Here is a 26,909-nt window from a genome sequence, read left to right on the forward strand (position 1 = left end):
CGGCCATGCGGGGCTCCGTGCACGGATGAGAGAAGCCGCCGCCGAGCTGGTTCCCCCGCCCGCCTTCGCAGTCACCCCCGCCGCCGCCATGGAGGAGCCGCCGCCGCCGCCGGCGAAACCCGAGCCCGAGCCCGAGCCCGAGCGCTGTCGCGCGGCGAGGTGAGTGGAGCTGCTGCAGCCGGGGTCGGCGCAGAAAGCGGGGCTCGTCCCTGCTCGGGCTCCGTCGGAGGCCGAGGGGGCGTGGGGGCCTCCGCTTCCCGCCAGGTGGTGAGGGCAGCATCCAGGCTCCGCGGCCGGGCCGGAGGGGCGGGGTGCAGCCCTGGGACCCAGGGCGCGGCGGCCGGGTCTGCCCAGGGACCTCTGCCGGAGCGCCCAGCCTGCCGGTCCTCCCTGCGGCGTCCCTGCTCGTGCGGAACGTGGCGGTGCCCGGAGCGCGGCGGGGCACCCCGGGTCCCGCGGGCACCGTGACCCGCTCCGCCGCGGCGAGCTTGTGCTCTGGGGCTGCGCCGAAACTGCGCCCATCGCTGTTGAACAGAAATGCTGCCTCTTGTCCGCCCCTCTTCGGGTTAGAAGTAGACACTTGTGAAGCAGATGCGCGCCGGCTGTTTCCTTGGTTCCCCTGCCCGCCTTACCCCCTCTCCTTCGACCCCATGCCTGCTGTCTGCCCTGTGAGAAACTGCCCTTGGACTCTGCAAACAGGCAGGTTGGTTGCTCTTTCTGAGGGCCCTTTGCGGGCCTTCAGGAGTAGCATTGTGCAGACTGTTGCTCACACGTGCACGTAAAGTATTGGATTGGTTTGTCTAAAACTTTGCTATCGCAGGAAGCTCTAAGATGGAACTTGGGTACCCAAAGCATTTGCTGCATCCAGTTCCTTCGAGATGCTATTAATTAGCTTAATGTGATTTTTTTTGGGGGGGTTGGGAGAGCAAACTCTCCGTAACTAAGGAAGAATTTCGCTCTTATATGCCTGTGTTTGTATGTTCAAACGGCCTCTTACCCCGTCCTTTGCATCCCAGAGTAAACTTGCAGACTGCTGCCCCCTGGCCCCTGTAATGAAAATACTTCCCACAGCTCCTCTTGCATCTCACCGCCTTGCTCTAGAGTTCCAGGAATAAGGCAGTTAAGTGTCTGTCCTCTTTCTTTTTCCTGCTTAAAGAAATTTTAAACATTTTGTAGCTGTAGTTAGAGCTGAAGAAGGGAATCAGTTTCTTGCTTGTCATGACCCAGTCGGCCCAAACAGATTTGTTTTATTTTTATAAGCCGTGAAGAAAGTCGTTTTTAATTTTTCTTAATTCTGACATACTTCTGAGATACTTTGGTGATCCTTTAAGGAACAGCTTCTCTAAATAATGGTACGTGGTGTAACGAGAATTCATTTTGTTCCTTTTGAATTCGTCTAACGCTTGTAAAAGTTTTACCAGAAAGTTTATTAAATACATTTTAGTGGATTCAGCCTCTGAACAGTTTGACTCCTCCAAGTTTTTCTTTAAGAATAATAATGAACACTTTCTAAATGCTGAAAATACGCCATTTTCTTTGCTTCCATTAATCCATTTAATCCTTATCCCAACCCTGCGAGGTAGGTCCTGTGATTATTTCTCGTTTACAGATGGGGCAGCTGAGGCACAAAGGTTAAGGTGTCTGGTCCAAGCTTTCACAGCTAGTAGTGAGCTCAGATCGGACTGCACATTCCATGCCCTTAACCACCAGGAAGAAGAGGTGGGATTTCATTATTCAAATGGGCAGATCAGGAGTTACAATTCTGTATAACTGCGCTTTGGGATAAAGTGGATGTGAACATTCTTAGGTAAAAGTAAAACGACAGAGGCAAGTGGGACTGTGCTGTAAAAGTGACTGTTTCTCCAGTAAATACAAAGAAATCTTGATTTTTCAGCCAGGTTTCTGTCTTTGTTGCAATAAAAATAGGTCAGGACAATGGGCTTCATCCAACTTGAAGTGATCAGCGGTGTACGGAACAAGAAGATCTTAGAAATATTTTTCTTAGCAACATTGCAGTTAATTATACAATAGCTAATCTGTAAAACAGATTACTTGACAAAGCTGTTATTTTCTCTTTTATACGCCCTTATTGTCACCACCTCTTCAATACACAGAGCTGACAAACTTCCTGTAGATCATTAGTAAAAGATGCTTCAAGGGTTCTGCAATTGTTTTTTTGAATTTCTCTTAGTTATGTCTTTAACCACTTTAAGAAGCTCAATGTGCACGTTCAAAATGTGCTAGATGCCACGTTTTGACACATCGGAGACTAATAATGTGTTTGTGCTACCAGGTTAACTGCTTTTGGGACAGACCAGAATAAAGCTCTGTCTACCCTCTTGGTTCATGTACTTTTGTCAGCGTGTCATCGATTAGGAAGGCTGTTCTAACGCACAGGTTTCCCGTCGTGTGCAGGCCTGCGCTTGTTGGCTGATGTACCACTGTGGCAGGTGCCAGCCCAGCACATCTGCTCGGTGCATGCTGACGTGAGAGTTATGCAATGATTGAGGAACACAAAACAGGGAGAGGTGACAGTACTCTATTATAGCTTTACTGCTTCTTGTCCGTCATGGATACGTCTTGTCCTTATTTTTGATAAAGGTTCAGGATAACAGTTGTTATTGTTTGTGATTAAACTTAGAAAGAAACATTCCTTATCATTTCTTTTTCAAGCTTCTGGTTCAGTCGTAGGAGATGAGGTTGCAAGGAGAGCTTCTAAAACTAATTTGGAACAATTTACTTTTGTGACTTAAGTGTAGATTTCTTGAATCTACACTTAACTTGGATTTTAAGGAAGATATAAGACTGCTCCTATCTACTGTAACCTTTCATTTAAAATATTTATGTTAGGGGCCGGCCTAGTGGCTCGGTTGGTTAAGAGCTAGCTCAAGAGTGTGAGCTCTGAGCAACAGGGTCGCCTGTTCAATTCCCGGCTAGAGCTGAGCATCTGCTGAGCTGCCAACAGGTGGCAGGATGGCTCAGCTAATAAATAAATAAATAAAAAATAAAAATAAAATAAATAAAATATTTATGTTAAAAATAGCCTCATTGTTTTCATTTATTGACCTTTTCAAAGTACATGTTACATGAACTTAAAAATAGCTTTTTTTAACCAATGACTTTATCTACTATTTATATAATACGGTTTTATAAATTCATTTGAAAAAACTGGGTTTCACTACTAAAAAAGTACTTGAATATTATCCTGTCATTCCTAGGTGATTTGATCTTTCAACTTGAATGTCCCCTTTGAGCCTGCTGTTTCAGTCTTGACATTGGATGTCACCTATTCTCTTAGTGAAATCCACCTTCCAGTGCAGCAGTGGACTCTCCAGGCCTCATCTGTGATGGGCGAGGCAGGAGACCATTACACGGGTGGATGCCATGGGGGAGGGGGCTTTAGGCAGAGAAGCAGTGACCATGAAGCCGCTTTAACAGACGGCTCCAGTGATGGCAGAATCCCCCTCATGTCTGAAATGGGGCAGCTTGTCTCTCAAGGACTTTGTGGTCCCCTTTCGTTGTCACATTGTTAGAAGTTGCTCCTACTTCATTCACGTGTGTTCTCTTGGTGTCTTGTAAATCTTGTTCTGAGCTTTACTGAAATATGGGGATGTAAGATCCTGACTGCTTACTGGATACACTTGCCTTAATAACTTCCTGTTACCTAATTCCTCATTCTTCAGTGATTATCTTTTTACTCATAGCGTTCTGTTGTCTTAGCCTTTTCATTTGACTAGGTGGTCTGTATTCTTTTTAGAGACACTTTTCACGTTGTCAGTCAGCAGATCATTGGGAATTGTTTCTTTAAAGAGAAAATAGAAGAGATGTCAAAATAGGAGTTTGGCTGATGACTGCTGTGGGTCTTCAGAATCTGGCATTTTCTGGGCAGGATAAGGTAAGCCAGGTCCAGAGACAGTGCTGCAGCTCTTACTCAGTTCTTCTGCACTTGGTGGGTCAGTGTGTTCTCTTGCCTGTAGAAAGCCAAAGTATAATTAGTATAATCAAGAGATTGATTGGTTAGCATGACATCAGCAAGGGAAGTTAGTTGAACGGTCTTAGTGACTAATGTTAACACACCAGGGAGGTTGGCTTGCATCTCATCCCCCTGCTTCTAGGATGAAGGCGCGTGACACAGCCTTATTCTTAGACTTTCACTTCTTTAGGCTTCACATAGGCTGTTGTTTTTTCTCCCTCGTTACTAACTTGCCTCAGTTGGTTGGGTTATAGTGTGTTTGTTTTTATTCTTCAGTTTTTAATTGGCTTATTACAAGCCTTACTTTTCCTGCTTTAGTTTGAGGTATATTGTATCCTTGTCCCTTAAGTCCATTTAAAAAAATCCTGAGTGGTGGATTTTTACTAATGGTAAGTCTCCACCCTCCATCTAATCCCCCCTGCCCCCAACTGCCCAAGAATCTGTCATAGTTTCTGGAAAAGGTGTGGCAAAGAGGACAGTGGTTGGTGCTTTCATAAAATGCTTTTTGACTCTTGTGAGTATTGTGTTCAAAAAAGGGCATGATGATAAGTGGTTTTTTTCTGGGTTTAAGTCACAAAATTAAAAACCACATTAGAATTCTTTGCAGCTATTAAAAATTATGTTTTAAATTACTTTGTATTGTTACTGAAGTTGAAATAGATGAGATTTCATATTACATAAAGAGAATATTGCTGCCCAATTTTAAATTCACTTAGTTTCTTTTTAAAAATTTATTTTGAGTATCTGTGAACTGAGTGGACTATATTTAGCTGGTTTTCTTTAATTATTTAGTTCGTCCTGGGTAACAGAATTTGTAGATTAGAAACAATATCAGCAGTAAGAAACAAAGGGCTTGCTCTCTGGTGATCTTTTATATTAATAGCACTGTTATTTAGAATCTGTAACTGTGTTCTCAACTTGTATGTTACGTTAAAATGCTTTCCCCTTTTACGAGGCATATTTGAAACCACTGTATTTTAAAGGGAACATTATTCCTCGGGAAAGTAGGTGTGGTAGGTACATTCTTTTATTTCCCACAGACCTCACTCACGCTCATGTAATAGAGTGCAATTTGTCTTTAGATATTTATTCACTAACAGCATAGACAAAATGAAAATTTGTTTTCGACCCGTAAGAACATTCATTTGTCATATTGTGCAGACATCAGTGGAACTATTAGTCTCATGGATCATATGGATGCCAAATATTTATAAAGTAGAAGGGAAAGCTATTAAGAATATATTAGGCATTCTGTCAAAAGTGTTTCATTTCAGTATAATTTCATGAGAAATGAACGTTCTGTGGAGAAAAGTGGATACTAAGCTTTAAAGCTGATCAGATTGATGTTTTCAGTTGAGCTTTTTTTTTCCACTGAGCTGGCTATTTGAGGACACTGCTGAACTGTAGAATGTCCTGAGTAGGGCTTGTTAGAGGACAGCTAGTTTATACATGTAAAATTGTAGAAATTGTCAACCTATTTTAATCTTTCAGTGGAAATATTTTGGAAGAAAATTTAATACGTGCATTATTATTTTTATTGTACCATTAAAAATTCCTTTTCAATGTACAAACATAAAAATGTAGGTATAACTTGGTTTTCTCATAAAATATTTAGAATTAACATTCTGAATGGTAAGTATTTAGTTCTTATTTAGATAAAGAATTAAGCACGTACTAATGCAGGTCTTACGGGTGGTAAGACTCTTAACGTTCATTTAGACCAACTTTCCAGCTATCGCTCACAGACCTACAAGAGTTGGGAGCTGGAAGGGTACTTGGAGATCATCTGGGCCTTGCCTCCTGTTTTAGAGACGAGAAAGCGGCCTAGGAGGCTGCAGCTTCCCCAAGGTCACAGCCTCGGACCCAGGTCTCCAGGCTCTCGCTTCCTTCTCCTTATGTCACGCTGTGCTCTCCCGTTAGGGTCCAGAGTAAAGAGGCTCATCAGCTGTCTCGTTCCCTCGCCCACAGTCTGCACAGGCCCACATGACAACTGCAGAATACTGTATTTTCTGGATTAGTTAGACTTACAGGAGAGAGCAGAGATAAATTCATTGTCAGAAAAATAAGTGGGGAAAAAACCCCTGAAATCTCCCCTAAGCTCATTGTACACAACATTTTTCCCCTCAAGTTCACAGAATAAAGAGGAGCCGGCGAGCAAACCTGTGTAAACACCTTTCTCTACTTCTCTGGGTTCAGTCCTTAGTTGAAGTAGTAAGACTGAGCTCTCTTCTGTGCTGGTGATACTGAAACTCTGGCTATTTTGTGACCTACAGTGAGAAATATATTTTACAACAGTATGTGTATGCTGCATAACTAAAATAAGCATTTATGAAACGGTGTTTGACCTTGCAATATGTGATAGCAGTCTGATAATTCTTGTTCTGTTCTATTAAAAAATTATCACTATTCATTAAATTGCTTTAGTTACCCACAAATGGGTTGTGACCCTGACTTTGAAAACCGTGGCTCTACCAAATAAAAAGATGCTGTTGTACTTTATCCCTGTCTCTTGAGATTGAGTCAGGAGAACAAGCACAGTCCTTATCCACGAAATCAGGGGTCGGCAAACTTTTGAGATGGAAGAGTCACCAGGGGTCAGCAAACTGCGGCTCGCAAGCTGTGGCTCTGAAGTCAATTTGAAAATGAAAATAAAACTCATAGTTCCATGTATAAACTTTTTAAAGGATATTGTTTACATAATGGTGATTATGTAAAAATATATTTATGGCTCTCGAATAAGTTTTAAATTATTGTGAGGGACAGGATTGGCTCTTACAGGGGTCGGCAAACTTTTGAGACAACGTACCCAGAGCCGCATGTGGCTCGCGAGCTGCAGTTTGCCGACCCCTGCACTAAATGATTAAAAGGCATTTGGAAGAAGCTAGGCAAGGTTAGGATCCGAATATTTCTTCGTTGAAAACAGCATTATTTCCTGAAGGCAAAAGGAAGAATGCATTGTATCCTTGTCTCTCAAGGTTGTTCTCTTGGTTGCTTATCCTTAAAACACAAGAATTGTAAAGAGTTTAAAATGTAGGATTTGTTTTTGTGTAAAATTGGGGTTGGAATATATGAGTACCTTAGGTAATTTATTCATTTTTCTCTAAAACACTGACATGTATTTAATTTTTTTCCAATAAAGCATTTCCCAAAAAAAGGAACTCTATTCTCCCCTGCCATGTGTGCATGTGTGTGTGCGCACGCATGAGTGCACACGTAATTAACTGGTTTTGACTAGTGCTAGGGTTTTTATTGCCTTCTGTATACAGATAAGTGTGTTTGCCAGCTCATCTGAGGAAGTGGAACATCAGAAGTAAATTGGGGCAAAATCCTTCTGGAAACATCAGAAACATTTACCATGAAGCTTCAAACCCCCAGAACTGAGCTCTTGTTTTGTAAAAGAAGCTCTTAGAGTTTTACTTGGCTCTTTGAATTTCTAGGTGTTATTTATCAGAAAACTGGGGAATATGTGTATATCGAGGAATGATTGCTAAAATGGGAGATTCATTAGCTGATTGTGAGTGAAATTTGAAAACTCAATTTCAGATGCACTGACTATTAGTCAGTCAGTAGTGGCTCACTGCTCCGTCACATTTACCTGGGAACCCTCCTGTACCATTTACTCATTTCCTTTGCAGACTTACTCTTATATTGAGTGGCTCCCATGTCTCAGGCAGTGCTAAACCAAGACCATGGGGCCCCAGGTTGGATAAACTCCGACGTGGCTCTGCTCGGCGACCAGGCCCTCCGTCTAAGAGCCGTGATGAGGCCCAGGGAGCTTTCTGAGTTGGAGAGCTCCACACTCTCAGCTTTATCTAGAATTGGGGGTGGGAGGGGTGAGGAGGGCATGAATTTAAATTAAAGTCACATTTGTGAAGAGAACTTATGCTGCATCCCTGCTGAAATTTGTCACTCAACAGTAGCCGAATTTGAGGCTCCTTTAAGCTTTAGGTCCAGGCCAAATAAGCCTGCTGAACCCCCTTGTGTCTTAGACTTTAGAGCCGCCATCCACACTGAACATCTTCCCAGTTCTGAGCATGCTGTTTCTTTCTGACCTTCTCGCTGTTGTGTAGATTGGATCCTGTATATCAGCTGCCCTTTCCTCTCTTCTCTCGGAGTCATTTCAAATGGCACTTATCTTGTGAATATTCCCCCAGGCAGATAATTTTTATTGTATATAAGCAGAATATAAAACATAGGAATTTATAATCTAGTTAAGGAGAAGAGATAAGGTAATGTAAACTTCATTATTCATGGTCTGGTCCAGGATTGGTAATAAATTTACATCTGTCATCTACCTGTGTGCCATCACTCAAGTGGTATAACATATTGTATGTAATAGTTACCGTTGCCTTGTAAAATTGATGTGCATTTTCCAGAGAAGGAAGGAAAGTGAGTTGTTAAGAGATGTGTTAGATCAGGATACCTGGAGCCAGGACTCATCCATGTTTGTTATACTTAAGCGTCTATGGTTCTCTGTTTTATGTGCTATCTCCTTAGGCATCAACGTGAAGGGAGGTGGCGAGGCATTTAAATAATAGTTTACTATACCAATAGGAGTTATCGCAAGTGTGATTATACAGGGCTGAGGTGGTCATGGTGTATTTATTATCGGAACCAGTTGTGAACATCTGTCATGTTCGTAAAAATATGAAAACATTATTTTTAAACGGCTGCATCGTATCTCATTTTATGCTTCTACCAGAAACCGTCTGTTAACCAGTTTCTTACTATTCTAGATAGCTCTGCAGTGGACCTCTTGGTGCACAACGCTGTCTGCTTTTCTGGCTGTTCTTGTAGAATTGTTTTCTGAACATAGAATTCAAAAGGAGTTTGAACACTTGTAAGAGTTTTAACATCTATTGTTAAACGTTTTCTACTGGAAAGATTGTACACATGTATAGTGCTCACCTTCCTAGACATTGTCTTCCTAGCTTTGGGCATTACATAAAGTCTTTGCTAATTTAATAGGCCAGAAAGGGTTATCTTGTTGTAATTTGAGTGGCTGGTTACTAGCATAGATGGGACCGTTTTCGTGTTTTATTGGAATATAAATTTATGTTGTGATTTATCTTTTCGTATTCTTTGCTTATTTTCCTGTTAGTATCTTAGAATAGGTTTTTTTCTTGGTAGTTTTAATGGGACTTTTATAAATTAAGGATAATGTTTTCTGTCTAGTTTAACTTTTAGTATGGCTGTTATTTTTAAATATTGGGTTGTTGGAAAGGTCATGACGTATTTTTTCTATGTTTTTTGTTGCAAAAATGCGTCCTGAATTTTCCGACAACCCAATATATTGAAGTTTTAAACATTCCTGTAGTAATATCTCTTTAAAAAAATTTCTTTCATGTCTTTAAAGCCAGAAAGTCCAACACAGAAATTAGGGGAAAATAATTTCAGACCTGTTTTCTGGAAAAATGCCATAGTTTGTATGTACTGTAAGCCACAGAGAGATGATAACGTGGTTGTTCTGTACTAATACATGACTGTAAATCTTGTTCTAGTAGCCGTGCACGTAGTAGGTACTGAGTAAGTACCTGTCGATGGAATTAATAAGAGAATCCAATGACTCACATGACTAATCAGTTTACTGGTTCTTGGCACCTCTTCTTCGTACTCTCTATTTGCTCCCATTTTCTGAGAATTAGTGAACTGATAAAAGACAAAGAAGCGCCGTCTTTTTGGCTTCTTTTGCAGGATTTCTACTCCTTTTCGCATCTGACATATCTGGTAAGAGCGTTTTTCCTGGAACTGGTATTTGAATGAGAGTTAAAAAGCATTGCATCTGTAGGATATCAGAAAGTACTCTAACTGGAGTTGGAACCTGCATGGAGAGTAAGAGAACTAGAAGAGTAAGGATCTTGCCTGTAATTATTTTTTAAAAATAGCCTTCTGCATATCAGGGGTCTGCAGTTTATATTGGTGTGCCCCCTCCAAAAAAAAAAAAAAAGAGAGAGAAAAAAGAAATAAAATAGCTTTATTGCATTATTATTTATATACCATACAATCCACTCCTTTGAAGTGTCGAGATCAGTTGTTTTAGTATATTCACAGATCTGTGCAACCATCTCCAGGCAATTTTAGAACATTTCAGTCACCTCAAAAGAAACTCTGTATCCTTTAGCTAGTGCCCCCAACCCCCATCCCCCTAATTCTGAGCAATCACTCATCTTTCTGTGTCTGTATATTGGCCTGTTCTGAACATTTAATGTAAATTGAACCAGTTGTATGTGGTCTTTTGTGACTGACTGTAGCATAATGTTTTCAGGTTTCATGCATGTTGTGCCATGTCCAGTACTTCCCTTTCTATGGCCGAATAATAGTACATGTAACGGATATGCTACATTTAGTTTATCCATTCCTCGCTTGGTAGACATTGGGTTGTATCTCCCATTTGGCTATTATGAGTAATGCTGCTACAAACATTTGTGTACAAGTGTTCTTGTGGACATAGATTGTCATCTTTCTTGGATATATACCTAGGCGTCTACCTGCCGATCATGCTTTTCAGTGCTGCTGCACCATCTGACATCCCCGCTAGCAGTGTATGCGAGTTCCTAATGGGTGTCAAGTGCTATCTCATGGTTTTGATTTGTGCTTTCCTCACGATGGTGAGCACCTTTTCAGGTGCTGGTTGGCCATTTGTATATCTTATTTGGAGAAGTATCTATTCAGATCCTCCGTTTTTAATTGGGTTATTTATCTTTTATTGAGTATAAGAGTTCCATGTACATTTTTCTTGATACAAGTCCCTTATTGGGTATATGATTTGCAAATATTTTCTCCCATTCTGTGGGTTGTCTTTTTCACTTTTTTGGTAGTGTTTTTTGATACACAAACATTTTCAATTTTGATGAAGTTCAGTTTATCTATTTTTTTGTTGTTTGTGCTTTTGAGTCATGTCTAAGAGTCCATTGTCAAATCTGAGGGCCTACAGATTAACTCATTTTCTCCTAAGAGCTTTATACTTTTAGCTGTTACATTTAGGTCTTTGATCCATTTTGAGTTAACTTTTGCATATGTTGTGAATTAAAAGTCCGACTTCTTTCTTTTGCATGTGGCTTTGTGATTGTCCCAGCACCGTTTGTTGAAGGGACTCATCTTTCCCCATCCAATGGTCTTGGCACCCTTGTTGAAAAGCAGTTGAACAGACAGATTTATATCTGGACTCTAAGTTCTGTTCCATTTGTCTGTGTGTCTGTCACATGCTATAGCCATACTGTATTGATTACTGTTGCTTTGTAGTAATCGGAAGCGACAGTAAATTGGGAAGGTGAGTCCTCCAACTTTATTCTGTCCCAGAATTGTTTGGGTTGCCCTTGTCTTTTAACTCCTTGTATCCCTGTTCCTAGAATAGTGTTTAGCACGCAGTAGCTTTTAGTAAATATTTATTGCAGGAATGGTTTGAAGTAACTAATTCAGCTTCAATCTAACTTTTTCGGTATTTTATAAACTACTTCAGTTCTCTATTATTTCTGTCTCTGTTCATAGAACTTTCCAGTAATGAAAAATATCATTGGAGTGTATTGCTTTATTAAAGGTCCTGTGTATACATTGAAACAATCACCACAAATGAGAAAATATCAACAAAAGCTATAAAGAAATGTTTAGATTCGATATAGTTAAAATTATTCTTGTAGAGGAGGGATACATTTTATAATTAAATGTAAGCTTTCAGATATTGAGTGGCTTCTTGTCTTAATGTATTAGAATTTTTTTTCTATCCAAGTCAGAAAAATTTAGTGGCATTTTGTTTATGTTAATGTCCCGTCCCATTCCCCCCCACCCCCCCAGCCTCCGCAGTAGAGATTAGAGTAATAGAATTATGTATAGTTTTTCTGACAGGTACATGAGGAACTGCCAACAATGTTACTTATTTGGTCTTCTGGTACCAACTGTAGTTGAAAAGTGTGTCATTTTTTATATATTTGGTTATTTCAGCTTTATCTGTTAAATCCTAAGTTTTAGATCTTTTCTGTTCTTCTTTAAAACTTTGATCCACAAAGAATCTGTCTGGTTTTATATAAATTATAGAAACTGGGGCCCAGAGAGGTTAAATTGCTATAAATAAATGGGTCGCATTCAACTATCTGTAAATATTTTAACCTCTAAAATGAGTTGATAATTGCCTTTTCATATTAATTTATCTAGTTTTAAACAAAATTTTCCCTCTCCTTTGTTTTCTAAAGGAACTGCTATATGATCCTATTATAAAATACTTAGCTACACTGTAGAGTTAGTACTTTGAAAGCCAAGTATTGTTATGCCTATATATGATGGAATTGATAGTGTATCATTTCATTGTAACACTAAAAAATCCACAGAACAATTTTTTTAAATAAAAATTATAAACATATTGCTTTTTAGTGGTATATAGTAAGCTATTCTCATGACATTTGGAATACACTCAAATATACAGCAACTGTTTTCAGACACTGGACAGGAGGCCAAGCGTGATTGTCATCCCTGAGACAAGGTGAACACATGAGGTGAGCTCTGTGATGACCCTGGCCTTCTGCCTGGAAGCCTATTCCAGATGGTGGTACAGGGAGGGGAGCCCCAGACCAACCAGAGCCTCTTGCTGAATTAAGGGGGCAGATTGGCGTTCAGGGAGGCAGAGGCAGGTGGAAGCTGAGGGCAGAGTTCTGGAGAGGAAGGAGTGAACAAGAGCCGGAAACCTACCTGAGGCCTCCTTGAGCCTTTGCATATAGGATGCACTTGCATAGAAGATCCACAGGTTAAGCAAGGAGCCAGTGGGGAACTGTGAGCTGAAAGGTAACGGAGCTCCTGTGCGGCTGAGCGGCATCTGAGTTCCCAATGGCCAAAGTGGAAATGTCCTTGTTATGTTGACCGCTTGGAACATTCAGTATTTGGAAGGTTCACATCTGAGTCTTGGTGCTAAACTGTTTCTAGAGTGAAGGCATGTCTAGAATTAACCAAACCTGAAAACAGGCCTTGAAAGGATAAAATGGAATTGGAAATAATTTTAACAGCCTACAGAAAACAAAGCCCAGTACTCTTTAACTCTTTAAAAGAAGACAGTAAAATCCAGATACTCAACACATAAAACATAATGTCCAGTATCTAATAAAAAATGACTAGACATGCTAATAAGCAGGAAGAGATGACCCCCAAACCAGGAGAAAAATCAGTCAATAGAAACAATCCCAGAAATGTCAAAAATGATGGGAGCAGAAGAAAGAATTGTTAAGATTGTTAGAATTATGTTCAGGTATTTAAAGGAAAATATGTACATTGGAAAAAAATAAAAGATATTAAAAAAAGACCCAAATAGAACTTCTGAAAATAAAAAATACAATATCTGAAATGACAAATGATGGGATTATCAACAGAGTAGACACTGGAGAAAAAAATTATTGAACTTGTGGACATAACAATAGGAACTGCAAAATGTAGTACAGAGAGTACACAGACTAGACAAAAAAATACAGAACATCAGTGACATGGGGGACAATACCATACAGCCAGCATATGTGTGATTGGAGTTCCTTAAATTAGAAAGAAGGGAGAAACGGAGAAAAAAATATGTTGAGAAATAATGGCTGTAAATGTTGCAAATTTGATGAAAACTGTAAACCTATAGATTCAAAAACTTCAATGAACCCTCAAGAAGGACAAACACCATTACTGGAAAGAAAACCATTGCTGGAAAAATCTCTGCTTAACTGTCTTGTTTTTCTAGTTTCTACGCTTTGTTGTCAGTCTTGTAAATAACTTGATTCTTACAGTGTTTCTTCTGCTTCGCACCTCTGGCGTTGTATTACATGGAACCGTTGTGCCCCACGTTTGCTTAAAAGCTGTTGTTTCCAAAAGGCTTTGACTCTGTATTTAGTTACAGCCTTGATTATGAACCATTTAAAGGTTTTTCTAATTATTCCTAAATTAACAGTGTTACTTAATTTCATGTTAATTTAATTAACCACTTTTACAGGGAGTGTGGAGGACATCATCATTCCAAACATGAAACAACAGTGTGTCACAAAAGATTGAGAAATACTGTTTCACTTGGTTAACTTCTTGACGTTTATGTGATTTTTAAAAGCCGGTTTTGTGTAAAGCCAGCGTATGTGGCTGGGTGGGGGATGCCTCTGCTGGGCTAGTGTGGAAGCCACCTTGTAGATGGAGCACTGATTCTGAATTAGCTGTTCATCTGACATCTTTATTCTTTGAGTGTCTAATATGTGTCAGGATAGTTTGAAAAGAGAACACTGCCAAATGTATGGTAAATATTGTCTAGGTCAGTGCTTCATAAGCTCTTTTGGGTCATAGACTGCAATTGAGAATCTGATGGAAACTATGGACTCTTGACACTGAAAAGTGCATGTGATAAAAATTTACATTCAGTTTCAGGGAACTCTTAGTCCCCACGAGTGAGATATAAAGTAATGTAGTTTTCATGCTTTTTTGCATTCCCTATATTTTGTGCATGTTGCATTTAATTATATGCTGTGAGATAGTTCTGAAATTGTATGTGGTGTTTATATTTGGAACTCGCAGGACGTCAGGTCCCCCATTTCCAGTAAATTTCACATTGGCCTTATGTATGCAACCACAGTGACCAATTATGTTTTCCTTAGTGAAAAAAACTATAAATTTAAAAATAGGAGCTTTTATTTTTTTCTTCTAAAATTTTTTAGACCCACTTCCATTTTCCCCGTTTACATAGTTTCTAGTTAGAAGACAGTTACGTTTTTCATGAGACAAGTTTGATGCATGTGCATCTGTACTCACATCTAACGCTGGTAGCGTTTCCTCCCTAGATGTTACCTTGACATTTCTAAGGCTTCATGATACCTGAGGCGCTGCGCCTTTCAAGTGAGCAGCTCGCTTTCCTCCGTTGGTCCTGGCAGGTGGATTTGCCTTGCTTGTTTGGATAGTGTAGAGACTAGCTGTTTAAGTTGACTTTAAGATTAACTAGTCAAGGAGGCTTGTGTGTGAAAAAGTCAAAGCAGTGTGTACCTAGGTGCCTGTCTGCTAGTGTCGGGTGATTACGGGGAATACTTTGACAGAAGGGTAGGTCCCCTTGCGTTCCCCCCCACTTACTTATGCCCTCCCTGGCCTCACGTCTGGCAGAATGACATCAGGTATGTGGTAATCCGATGGCTGCCTGCTGCCCTGAGTGCTCTCCGCTGTTCCTTCTGGCCACGCTGCTCTAGGTCATCATGGCCTTTCAGTTTCTTGGATGAGCCGTGTGCTCCTCTGTCCGGGATCCTTCCACATGCTGTCCCTTCTGTCTCAGCCCCTTTCCTCCTGCCTCTCCCGGTCAGCCCGTCAGAACTTTGAAGTTGGTGGAAATGTACCTTCTGAGAAGCCCGCTCCGGCTCCTGCCTGTTGGCGTGCTTCCTGGCCTTGCTTCGCAGCGTAAGTCAGAGCTGCACTGGAGCGATTTGTGTGTGTAACTTATTACATGCCAAATACCTAGTTCTTTTTGCGGAATGAAACCTCCTGGAAGGCAGGCAGGGTGACTCTTGGTCAGTGATGTGTTTTTCCTCAGCTCCTAGCACAGCACTCGTCCAGTGGGGCCATTGCTGACTGAGCGGAAACCCCAGCCTGACCTGCTGGTGCTGGCAGAGGCGCCGTCCACTGGTGTAGACCTTCTGCGTGGTAGGGAAGGTAAGCAGCTAGCTACCTGCAGGGAGAGGATTTACGTTGGACCTTCTGTTGTATTGGGTTGTTGGAAAAGTCATGACGCATTTTTGCAACGAAAAACAGAAAAAATACGTCATGATTTTCCCGACAACCCAATAGTTGGTAAATAAGTAAGCCATGCAAAATCTTCACTTTTTTTTCTCATTTAAATTGTAGCCAAGCTGGGTCCCCGTAGGCCTGAATTTAGGCTCAGTATCGTACCCAGGCTAACACCTTTATTTATAGGGTGAGGCAGTTTAGACTGAGAGGGGTTAAAAGGCTTCCCCCAAGATGGGAGCCCTGAAGATGACTGGACAACTAGATCTCTGAACCGTCCCTCGAGCTCTTCCAGCCGACAGGGACCTCATTCCGCAGGGGCAGCAACCCTACCTGCCTACAACTGGAGCGGCCAGACAAGCCAGTGACTCGGGGCTGAGTGGTGGGCTAAGGGGGAGGGCCCTGGGCCCTGGCGTTAGAACAGGACTCCAGCTGTGGCCCAGACACTTCCCAGGGGAGCAGACAAGTTACCTTTGCAACTCTTGCCCACCCTGTAACATAGGGATTGTGATAGTGCCTGCAGGGCTCGTTGGGAAGATTAAATGAAACAACATTTGTGAAGTGCCTGATTGAGTACCTAGGATGTAATAACAAGTATTTGATAATGAGTACCTCTCATAATGGATGAGAATTGGCCTTCTGGGCAAAGAATCCTTTGCTCAAATGGTGCCAGAGGCTCTGCCAAGGATTAAATGAGATTATGTATGATATTTAGCGTAGTGCCTGGCAGATGGTCAGTACTCAATACCTAATGGTGGCAATTATACTGTTACAATGAAATTGCTCATTACTGTGTAACAAATTATACAGCTGATTAGAAATCTGGTGCATAGCCCAGTTTTGGAAGTCACTATTTTAAATGGCATTTCCTCACTTACCATTTAAAACATTTTTAAATCATAGTCATCAGTTATATTGATAAAGATTTGCTTAACTTTATAATTAATGTTACATTTTTCATTTAGTCCTGGCTCGTAGTGTTTTGTATCTGTACAGTAACACCAAATTTATTCAACATTGTCATGGAGCTCTTCCATATAATGTCATTAAATTAATCCTTAAAATAAACTTTTAATTTTAGAATAGTTTAGATTTAGAGACAGTTGCAAAGATAGTACAGAATTTCATATACCCTGTGCCCAATTTCTCCTGTTGGTAAACATTGTTATGTACCTTTGTTATCACTAATGATGCAGCATTAACACATTATTATTTACTAAACTCTGTACTTTACTCAGATTTTATTCATTTTCCCCTGATGCACTTTTCCACCTCCAGATGCCATCCAGAAAACCATACCACATTTAGTCGTCATGTCTCCTTAGCTGCCTTGTGGCTGCTGCGCACAGTTTGTTTTTGATGACTTGAACGGTTTTAAGAAGTACTGCTCAGGTATTTTGTAGGCCGTTCCTCAGTTGGGTTTGTCTGCTGTTTTTATCATGGTTTTACTGGAGTTACGGGCTTTGGGAGGACGACCACAGAGGTGAAGTGTCCTTGTCATCATATGAGGGTCTTATGCTCGCAACATGGCTTCCTTATCCTGATGATGGTAAAGCCTTGATCACATGACTGACAGCTGATAGAGTAGTGTTTGTCGGTTTCTCCACTGTAAAGTTCCTTTTTTCTCTACCTGTCCTTACTCTATTCTTTGAAAGTAAGTCATGAAAAGTGCAGCCCATGCTTGAGTGGTGGGGAGTTAAACCCCACTGCCTTGAGAGGGGAGTATCTACAGACACTACTAGGGGTTTTTCTGTACAGGAGATTTGTCTCATCTCTCATTTATTTATTTGTTTAGTAATTATTTATGTCAGTATGCACTCATGGGTTCATGGTCATAATCCAGTACTGTGTCGTTTACTTTGTTGCTCAGATTGTTCCCGCTTTGGCCAATGGATGCTCTTGTTCCCGTGTCCTAACATACTCCCATTGGTTTGTTTTTTGTTTTCTGAGCACTTCTCGCTTGCTGGCACCACGCGATGCTCCAGGCTCATGTTACGGCTTCCTTGCCCCAGTCCTGGAATCAATAAGACATTTCTCCAGGGAGTCCTGGCTCTTTTATTGGCGCGTGGTATTGGAAACCAAGACTGGGTTCCCCGATAAATGAGCTCTTTCTGTGCTAATGTCAAAGCAGAGGCGAGAGATTTAATGTCCAAATTGTTCTAATTGCTTTCCCCACTTTTCTTTCCATTTCCTTCACTGAAAACCCTGGGAGAATATCTCATATGCTTGTATTTCCTAGATTTCTCCTCCTCACAGTTGGAGTTCATCTTTTGAATGTGTATGTGTGTCACAGGGCATATTTATAGTTAACTATTTTTAAAGTCCAAATTAGGAAGAACGGTAACTTGAGCCAAGGAGATTCCAACAGCTCATGTGTTTACCTATAGAAAGTGGCTCTTCAGTTACTGGATTTCTAAGGACAAGAAAGTAATTCATGATACAAAATGATTTTTTTCACAAATTCAAATTAGAATGAGGGAATTTAAAAAATGTTCTCATTTGTGAGAAGAGTAGGTAGAGGGAGATCATAATTCTTTTTTGCTACGTTTAACATTTTAAACATTTTTTGTTTCTCTTTAAACTCGTTAATGTTTTACATGCACTTGGCATACATAGTATAAGGCCCTTTGTTTGTGTTTCCTCCCAGATTTGATACATTTTTCCATCTCCCAAATTTCCCTGCCTTAGCCCCAGAGTTCTCTTTAGTTAAGCCTCAAAAAACCCTTTCAATGAATCATCACTTTTACTTTGTTTCTTTTTAAAATATTTTTTGTTGTTGGCATTTCATTGCAAAATGCATCCACAGGGAGACTGAAGTGGTGTTTATTTTCATTTCTTGTATCACAAGGATGTCCCTCCTACCTGTGCTGCCTGCACGCATCACTCCTGTGCAACCAGGTGCATCTAACAAGGGTTTTCATTCTGTTTTGATTGTCTCCTTGCTAATCTATTACACATATGATCTGGTATTGATTTGCAAAGTTACACATTTTTTTGGAGGTATTAGACCTGGTAAAAATAAGAAAGTACACCTGAAAAATGTCTTACTCTTTGTCCACTTGTTTTTAAGTACATAACTGTTTGCTGCAAAATAACAGAAATAATCACATTTGTCTTTCGTCTGTAACATGACTAATATGTATTTAAATGTCCAAAGCATTTTCCACGCTCTCTTTTTTTGCTGTATTTCTTTTTGGGTAGTCTTCTGGTTAACCAAAAGTGACAAATAGTAATATGAAGTCTTTAAAACATTTTGTTACATTTGTTTATATGATTTTATAAGTTTATTTTCTGAAAGCCTTCATCTGAAAATATTTTATCAACAGCGTATCATTTTTATTTCTAATAATGAATAAACTTTCTTCATCTGGGGTAATTTTTCTTTGTTTTCTATCTTTAGGTGCTCGTTTTGTTTTGTTTTTCTTAGTTCAGAACTGATAAAGTGTATTTTGTATAAATTTATGAGTGAAGTAAATGACTTGTACCAGAAGATCTGACAGGCAGGCCCTATCTGCGCATCTGCCTAACCTGTTCCAAGACCTGACCCTGAACCTGTCCATTTCTTCTGTAAACATTCAGCTGATCATGAGTGCTTATGGCCGATAGGGTGCTTTCGAGAATGCCTGTGATTTTCTGTTCGTACCAGTTGAACTATGCTTATCAAGAGTTCCTGGTTTGTTCCTAAATCTGTTTAGGCTATTGTACATTTTAGTTGTAATTGCATAATTTAGTAAGGCATTATACAAACATATGAAATGTGAATACAAAAAAGACTCGTCGGTTCTACATAAACTAATTTGGAATGCTTTGGAAAGTCTAAAGATCAGTCACAAAAAGAAAATTGCCATCAAGTTAGGTCTAGGAGAGAACTGTTAAAATTTAGGAAGAAAAACCATAAAAACGCTGAAAAATCGCTCCACAAAAGTCTTTAAATTCTTGTTGTATTTTGAAGAAGGAGAGTGATGGCAGGTGCTGCTCTTGGTTGTGGTGTATGTGACAGAGTTGACTGGTGACGTCTGTCAGGGACCCACACTACAAGGCAAGCCTGTGGCCTTCATCAAAGGAGCGATGGATTTAAACCCAGTCATGAGCTTACAATGAAAATGAGATGTTTCAGTTTTGTATGTGTGTTGGTTCTGTATTATAAGTTAACAAACCATCCCAAAGCTTAATGGCTTAAAATAAAAACCGTTTCTTATTTGTTACAGCACTGAGTGGCTCTTCTGCTTCTCGTGGAGTTGGCTTGGGCTCAGGGACAGCTGGAAGGTCCAAAATAGCCTCGCTCACACACGAGCAAGCTGGTGCTGGCTGTCAGCTGTGACCTGGCTGGGCCTCCGTCAGGCAGCCTCTCCACCAGCTTCGAGGACCGCGGCAGCCTTGGGTAGCTGGGCTCATCACATGGTGGCTTGTTTCCCCTGGAGTACAGAAGTGGCTGTTAGAAGGCTCAGGCATGGAACTGGCCCCGTGTCACTTCTGCTACATTCCCTTGGTTAGAGCAGCTCACTTGCATCCCTGATTCAAGAGTAGGTGATTGTACAAGGGTGTGAATGCTGGGTGCCAGGTTCGTGGGGGGCCACCAAAGTAACAGCCCCCACAAATGTTTCAGTGTTTGTATATGCATGGCTCCTTTTCAGTGCTTTTAATATGTGTGTGTGTGTGTGTGTGTGTGTGTGTGTGTGTGTATGTGTATATTTAACTCACCACAAGTTCTACTGACATTTGATAAGAAGGGTTCTAATAAAATAAACTGCTTGCAAGCAAACTTACAACAATTTGATCGAAACTTGTATTCTTTCTAATAAGCCTGGAGACATAGGGGTTGCAGCCCATGTGAATCTGATTCCAAAGACACGATTCCTTACTCCCTACCCCGTTGCCGTGGTTTTGGTCAGTAGATAGTAATTTTGGCACCTAGGGTTGCAGTGCCACTTAACTTATTATCAGAAATAAATAATCTTTAATTCTTGTAGCCTTTAAAAATTGCATTCTTCAAATAATTAAATGTGATTGTATTTTAATAGAATTTAGGTAATGATTAAGCCTAACACACCAAAGCTAAAACTATTTACTGCACAGACTCATTTATTCAGCAGGCAGGTATCGGGCCCACGCTACACCACGCACTGTTCTGGTCCCTGGGGGACATGGTGAAGAAGGCATGGTGGTGAAGAGGACAGATGAGGTCCCTGCTGCTGTCATGGAACCTCGAGTCTAACTGCGGGATAGTTTCTTGTTCATTTCCATAGAAGCCCTTTTTTTTTTTTTTTTAGTATCTGCTTGTTTAAAAAGATGAATTTTAGTTAAAAAAACAACAACAACAACAAAAAAAGTCTGAGTGTCTATCCTGAAAAATAACTTAGACGCACTAGGTTTGTGAAGACCCCCGACTCTGAATCAGTGCAAAAGGTAACAGTGAATGTTGGATGAATTTGAGGTTTGACAACAGCTCACCTGGAGGTTAGCTGATAAACGCTCAACTAACTTATTAATTAACTGGCTCTTACAGTACGAACCAACCATGCAACCTCAGAGTGAGCTTACCTCCCTTTCATTTATACTGTAGACCAAGCAAACTATACAAGTTCTTAAAAAAAAAAGGAACCTAGAATCCATCCCTTCTGTCTACCTGCCTCCTTCCTCTCCCTCAATAACGGAAGTCTTCCTTTAATTATTACTTACCTGAGAATAGGTTAATGGGGAGATGGAGGTGGTGGAGAGAATCCTATGCAGGTGAGTACTGCACCGTACTTCATAAGTGAATAAAATATTTTATTTCTAAGGACTTTGCTATAGAACTTTTAATGAAGTTAATTTTTTAAGAGCTTTTGCAAAACCACAGATGTTTTCAAACTCATCTAATCCAGCTTCATCATTTTCTAGATGAGCTATTTTAGTCACCATGTGGTTTACCTACTATGTCATAGCAGAACTATTTAACCCCAAGTAACTTGAATTTTTGTCTTGCCTTCCACACATTTTTAAATTTAAAAATGACACCAAACTCCCTTGGGCTGAGTTCAAGACATACTTTTCTTAGACCAGATTCTGTGCCAAGTGGCTAGTACTTGACCAAAGTTTTATGTTAAAAGAGTGAAATGTTGTTTTATGTGACTATCAGAAGGTTAGCACCACAAAGACATTTCACATTTGTGTGTGTTTAAACACAAGTAAGGCAAGTGTTTCAGGGCAACTGATGTAGATAGACCTTGTACTACTTTCCTGCTCCAAAATAATTGGTATCCATGGAAACATTACATTCTGAACCAGTCAACTGACCACATTAGCTCATCTCACATGAGCTAATAAAAAATGAGCTTTTGGATGCTTTTGGTTAGTTAATTGAAATGATGTAAGTTCTTTTGAAGTTACCACTAGTATTTATTTTCCTTGATTTTGTGTATAAATATTTTTTTAAAGAAAAAAGAATAAGCTTTTGCTTGATTCACCCCCCTTCCCCAGATTATGTATTGTTTCTTAGCTAAGGCTCCCCAACTAAGTTGTTTTTCTTTGGCTGCTTTTAAGATTTTTTTTTTCAACAGTTTTCAGCAGTTTGATTATGATGTGCATAATAAAAAACTGGTAGTTTTCTTATATTGGGTTGTCAGAAAAGTCATGACATTTTTTTCTGTTTTTCCTTGCAGTAGTTCTGCTTGGAGTTTGCTGAGCTTCTTGGATCTGTGAGCTTATGGTTTTCTTCAAATTTGGAAAATTTTCAGCCCTTATTTTTTCAAAGATTTTTTTCTGTGCCTCCCTTTTCTCATTTTAGACTCAATAGTACATGTTACAGTGCTTGATATTGTCCCATACATCACTGATGCTCTGTTTTTTTCATCTTTGTTTCTCAGTCTTTCTATCTCTGATTCATTTTGGATAGTTTCTGTTGCTGTGTCTTCAAATTCACCTATCTTTTCTTCTGCTGTGTCTAATCTGTTTTTAATCCCATCCAAGAATTTTTAATTTTAGGTACATTTTTCATCTCTGTAGGTTACACTTCAGTCATTTCTGGTATGTTTCTGTTGATTTTTCTCCTGGTTTGGGTCCTGTCTTCCTGTTTCTTTGATAATATTTGATAGGATATCAGACATTGTGAATTTTATTTATAGGGTGCTAGACTTTTCATTTTTAAAATAAAAAATAAATAATGTTGGATTTTCTTTCTGACATGTAATTAAGTTACTAAATTACTTGGATAGAATGTAAATTAATAACATTTCCAAGTGTTAATACCATCTTGACTGAGTTAAGTATATCCTGAGAAGTATTGAATACATAGTTTCAACCTTTGTGTAATGCCTGTCCTAAAATTCATTTTAATTATGAATTATAAATATTGTGGCTAGCAGTACCACACGGCATTTTTCCTACCTCCTTTTCTGTGATGCATAATGGATAAGGAGGGATGAAATGCCTTATGTTTTATTTTAATATGTTGTTTATAACAGTATTCATCTTCACTTCCATGTGATTCTTTTTCCTTGCTGTTAGACTGATTAAATAATTTGGGAGTAGTTTGAAATCAGTAGTGGTTTATTGTGTCCATGAGAAGGTATAAAGACTAAGATAGATGACTTTTTGTTTTGTAATAGATGCAGGTTTGAAAACAAGACATCTTCAGCCTTTGCAGAATTATTACAGTGATTTATTTTTCTACTTTTATTTGGAGAGTACAGCCAAATGAATTTTTCCATGAGTAGAGAAATAACTTGCCCATAGTTGGAAGAGAGTACAGAACAAATACCTTTTTCTGTTTCCTTAAATTCTTAAAAATTAACTAGATTTTTATTAGATATGCTTTCTTAGACTTTTTTTTTTTTTGCTTCCCTGTTAAAGCACCGGACTTGTTTCCATGTAGATCAGACAGGGGTATTTACGTATAGAAATAAACTCTCCTGTTGTCCTGAGACCGTGACTGTCCTGAGGCCCCAGGTCTTGCCATTGGAAGTCTTGGCTCACTGAAGTTTGGACATTTTCAAACCCCTCTTCAAAAAATCCTCTTCCGCTTTCATTTTGCATTTCTTGGATTTGTTCATCCATACAGTACTACTGCTGGACATTACTAAAACATACACTTTTATATGCCTGTTTGATATATTAGTATTTTCCACATAGCCCTTTGTTTCCATTATTTTGTTTTGCTTTCTTTTTGAATCTTCACAACTGAATTTCTTGAAATGTTTTACAATGTTGACCTTACAGATTCTAAATCAGCCTTCTTTTTAGTCTTAAAAGGATTAAGTCACGTATACAGTCACCCCTCCAGTAAGGCTGGGACTAGGCTTTAGGCCTTCTGCCTCCAAGTTCGCGTTTCTCACTGCAGAGGGCGTGTTCCGAACAGGGTTGTGTTTGTTCTTTCATATCTGACTCCATTTTCCTTGTTATCCCGATTCTCCTTGTTGTCTGGCCTTTATGTATTTAACTGACTAAATGTCTGTGCTGTAGTTTTTAGTGGTGACCATCCTAGTATATGAAATATTGTGGACAACGCTGAATGGTTTGGGGCACTATGGTGGAAACTGTCGGAAATGTAAGAGTAGTAAAATAAGTACAAAGTCCTTCCATACCTTTGACTGTATCTTATGGGGAAAACAACAAAGAAAGAGTTACCATAATTGAATTTAAAATACTTTAGAAACTGTTCAAATGGTTTCTGGTCCCGTGTCATGCCCAGTGGGTGCTGACTGAGCACAGTGATGCTCAAGACCTGTGGCCTGCCTGGTTAGTTTCAATCCTGAGTGAACCTTCACTCTTAACGCTGCTTCATTAAGCATACGTTATGCGAGTCAACCCTTATAGGTATGGAGTCGAAGTATTTATGATCCTTATGTTGGAAATGCACAATGTGGAGATTTTAAATAATTTGGCCAAGGCCCACACAGCTAGTAACCAGCACAGGCAGGATTTGAACCGAGCCCCTCCCACCATACAGCCGTCTCTGTAAATCATTCCGAAGCCTGTGCTAGTCACAACTTAAAACATGTGGACTTGAAATTAGCCACCTTGGCAATATGTAGCCATGGCCTTTCAGCAGCCTGGTGGACCACTTTGCAGTGAGTGTAGGAGCAATGGATGTAGGGAATTTCAGGTTAATCTATAAGTTAGGTTGTTTTCCGTATGACCTTGTGAGACTTAAATAATAAGATAGCCCAAGGAGATAGGTGCATTTAAAACTTATTAAATTTGCACATGGTTTACTTTGTTTTAGTTTTCAGGGTGTGTCTCACTTGTGTGTCTTAACTGTGTGCACATATGTGTGTACTCAAAGTGTCTGGAGCCATCTTATCTGATTAAAAAAACCAGCTTTTGACCTGTCCAAAAGGATTTCAGTACTGTAAATCTGTATAATTCTGCAGCAGTTTTATTTTTTGAAAGGTAATTTATTTTCTGAAGTTTTGTCAGTTCAATTCAGTAATAATGGTATTGTACATTTAGAGTGGTTTTTCTTTTTTACTTGTGATTTTGAAATAGGTTGATTTTCTATCAGGATATAAATTGCCAGGAAAAAAATAACTGGTTGCATCTTGGATGTAGTTTGAGTTATGTTTATAAAATCTGAAGTATATTTTATAAAGAATGTTCAGAGTGGGGTAGACTGATAATAAATATTTGAAAGGAGCTTTGTGATTGATCCCTTCTCATTTGCTGCTTTGGAATTGTTTTTGTTTTCGGTTTATATCATTACATTTTCGTTTGTTAGCTTTGCTACAGTAGGACTTGATCATTATTTGAGAAGTTGGCTGGGGACAGAGCATTGGCAGGAAGTGTTTCCCGAGAACAAGTTAATGAGGACTTGGATTTTGAAGACAAAGAGAAACCAATTCCTCTTTCTTACTTCACAACATCCTTCTCCCCACACGCTAACCTGAGCTCTGCCTTGTAGTGTTTATCAGAGGACATGGAAAAACCGACCTGTCATGTGGCATCACTGCTCAGTGTGGTACTGCGTGGGTCTGGTGAAGTGTCCCTGTGCTTTCCGTCTGTCTGTCTGTCTGTGTGCTGCAGAAAGAGGCGGGCTGTGCAGTCCAGGGCAGGCTGCACTGGCCCACTTATCCATTCAGCATGGTGGCAGCTGACACACAAGAGCCTGCCTGGTTCTGTCTGATTTGTGTCTTTTAGTCTTTTGCTCTTTTTTCCTTAGTCTAAGTTTTTAGTTTTAAACTTTTTTTCTTTTAGAAAGAATCCTACAAACAACAGAAACTGCCCATCAGTTCTGCCCAAGTGGTCAGAGCAGCAACGTCACAGTCATTGCTTTCCTTGAGTGCTAGAGACGTTCTCCTTGTGAGTTTCCACAAGTACAGTTACAATGCTGAGGAGGAGACACAGCCATAGAAAAGCTTTACACAGGGTTCCTAGGAGAAATTTTAAGTAGTATAAGTTTGAATTCGCATAACACGTTCCTGAATATTTTCTCTGCTTGTCTTTCACAGGCAAGAGTGCACGTTGGGAGATTCAGCTTGCAAGATTTCTGAATCTGACCCAGAGGACTTTTCAGATGAAACAAATACAGAGAACCTTTATGGCAACTCGCCCCCCAGCACACCTCGACAGATGAAACGCATGTCAACGAAACACCAGAGAAACAGCATCGGGAGGCCTGCCAGTCGATCTAGTTTGAAAGGTAAGTCTTTTTTTAAATTTTTTTATTGTGAAATAAACATTTTTTAAAATTAGTTTCAGCTTTACAACACAGTGCAATAGTTATACCTTTTACCCCTCAAAGTGAAACCCCCTCCCCCAATCCGCCGCCCCACTCCCCCACATATCATACATATCTATTACAATTCCCTTGACTCCACTCCCATACTATACTCCATGTCCCGTGACTATATATATATTTAATTATAGTTGACATGCAATATACAACATATGCTTCAGGTGTACAGTGCAGTGATCAAGCCTCTACCCCCTCCATGATGCGGTCTCCCTAGCAAGACATGTGACCACCTGACACCCTACAAAATATTTACAACATTGTTAATTATATTCCCCTAAGTGTCTTTCATATCCCTTTGGCAATATTGTAGTTACCTATTTAAGCTGTCTAATCCCTTCCCCTTCTCCCTCATCCCCACGCCTTCCCAACTAACAGCCATCAGTTTTTCCTCTATATCTCTGAGACTATTTCTGTTTACTTTGCTCATTCATTCAGTTTTTTAGATTCCACATATAAGTGAAATCATATGGTATTTGTCTTTCTCCGACTGACTTATTTCACTTAACATAATAGTCTCTAGGT

General features: G+C 39.8%; 1 protein-coding gene across 11 annotated transcripts in view; it reads left to right on the top strand.

Moving 5' to 3' along the window:
- Window positions 1–6: 6 nt before the first annotated feature.
- MAP3K4 (mitogen-activated protein kinase kinase kinase 4) overlaps window positions 7–26,909 on the top strand; it is an 86,690-nt gene continuing 59,787 nt past the window's right edge. For 10 of the 11 annotated variants that reach the window (XR_002126371.1, XM_019663769.1, XM_019663774.1 and 7 more), the window contains exons 1-2: window positions 7–159; window positions 26,101–26,291. Coding sequence is in view for 10 of the 11 variants with exons in the window: in XM_019663769.1 (XP_019519314.1) it covers window positions 26–159; window positions 26,101–26,291 (325 nt within the window). In the remaining variant the exon portion in view is untranslated. Of the gene's footprint in view, window positions 160–21,362; window positions 21,407–26,100; window positions 26,292–26,909 lie in introns of those variants that run through there. The other variant, XM_019663772.1, reaches the window with a different exon arrangement.

The sequence above is a fragment of the Hipposideros armiger genome, unplaced genomic scaffold (assembly GCF_001890085.2).
Source record: "Hipposideros armiger isolate ML-2016 unplaced genomic scaffold, ASM189008v1 scaffold_404, whole genome shotgun sequence".
Taxonomy (NCBI): Eukaryota; Metazoa; Chordata; class Mammalia; order Chiroptera; family Hipposideridae; genus Hipposideros; species Hipposideros armiger.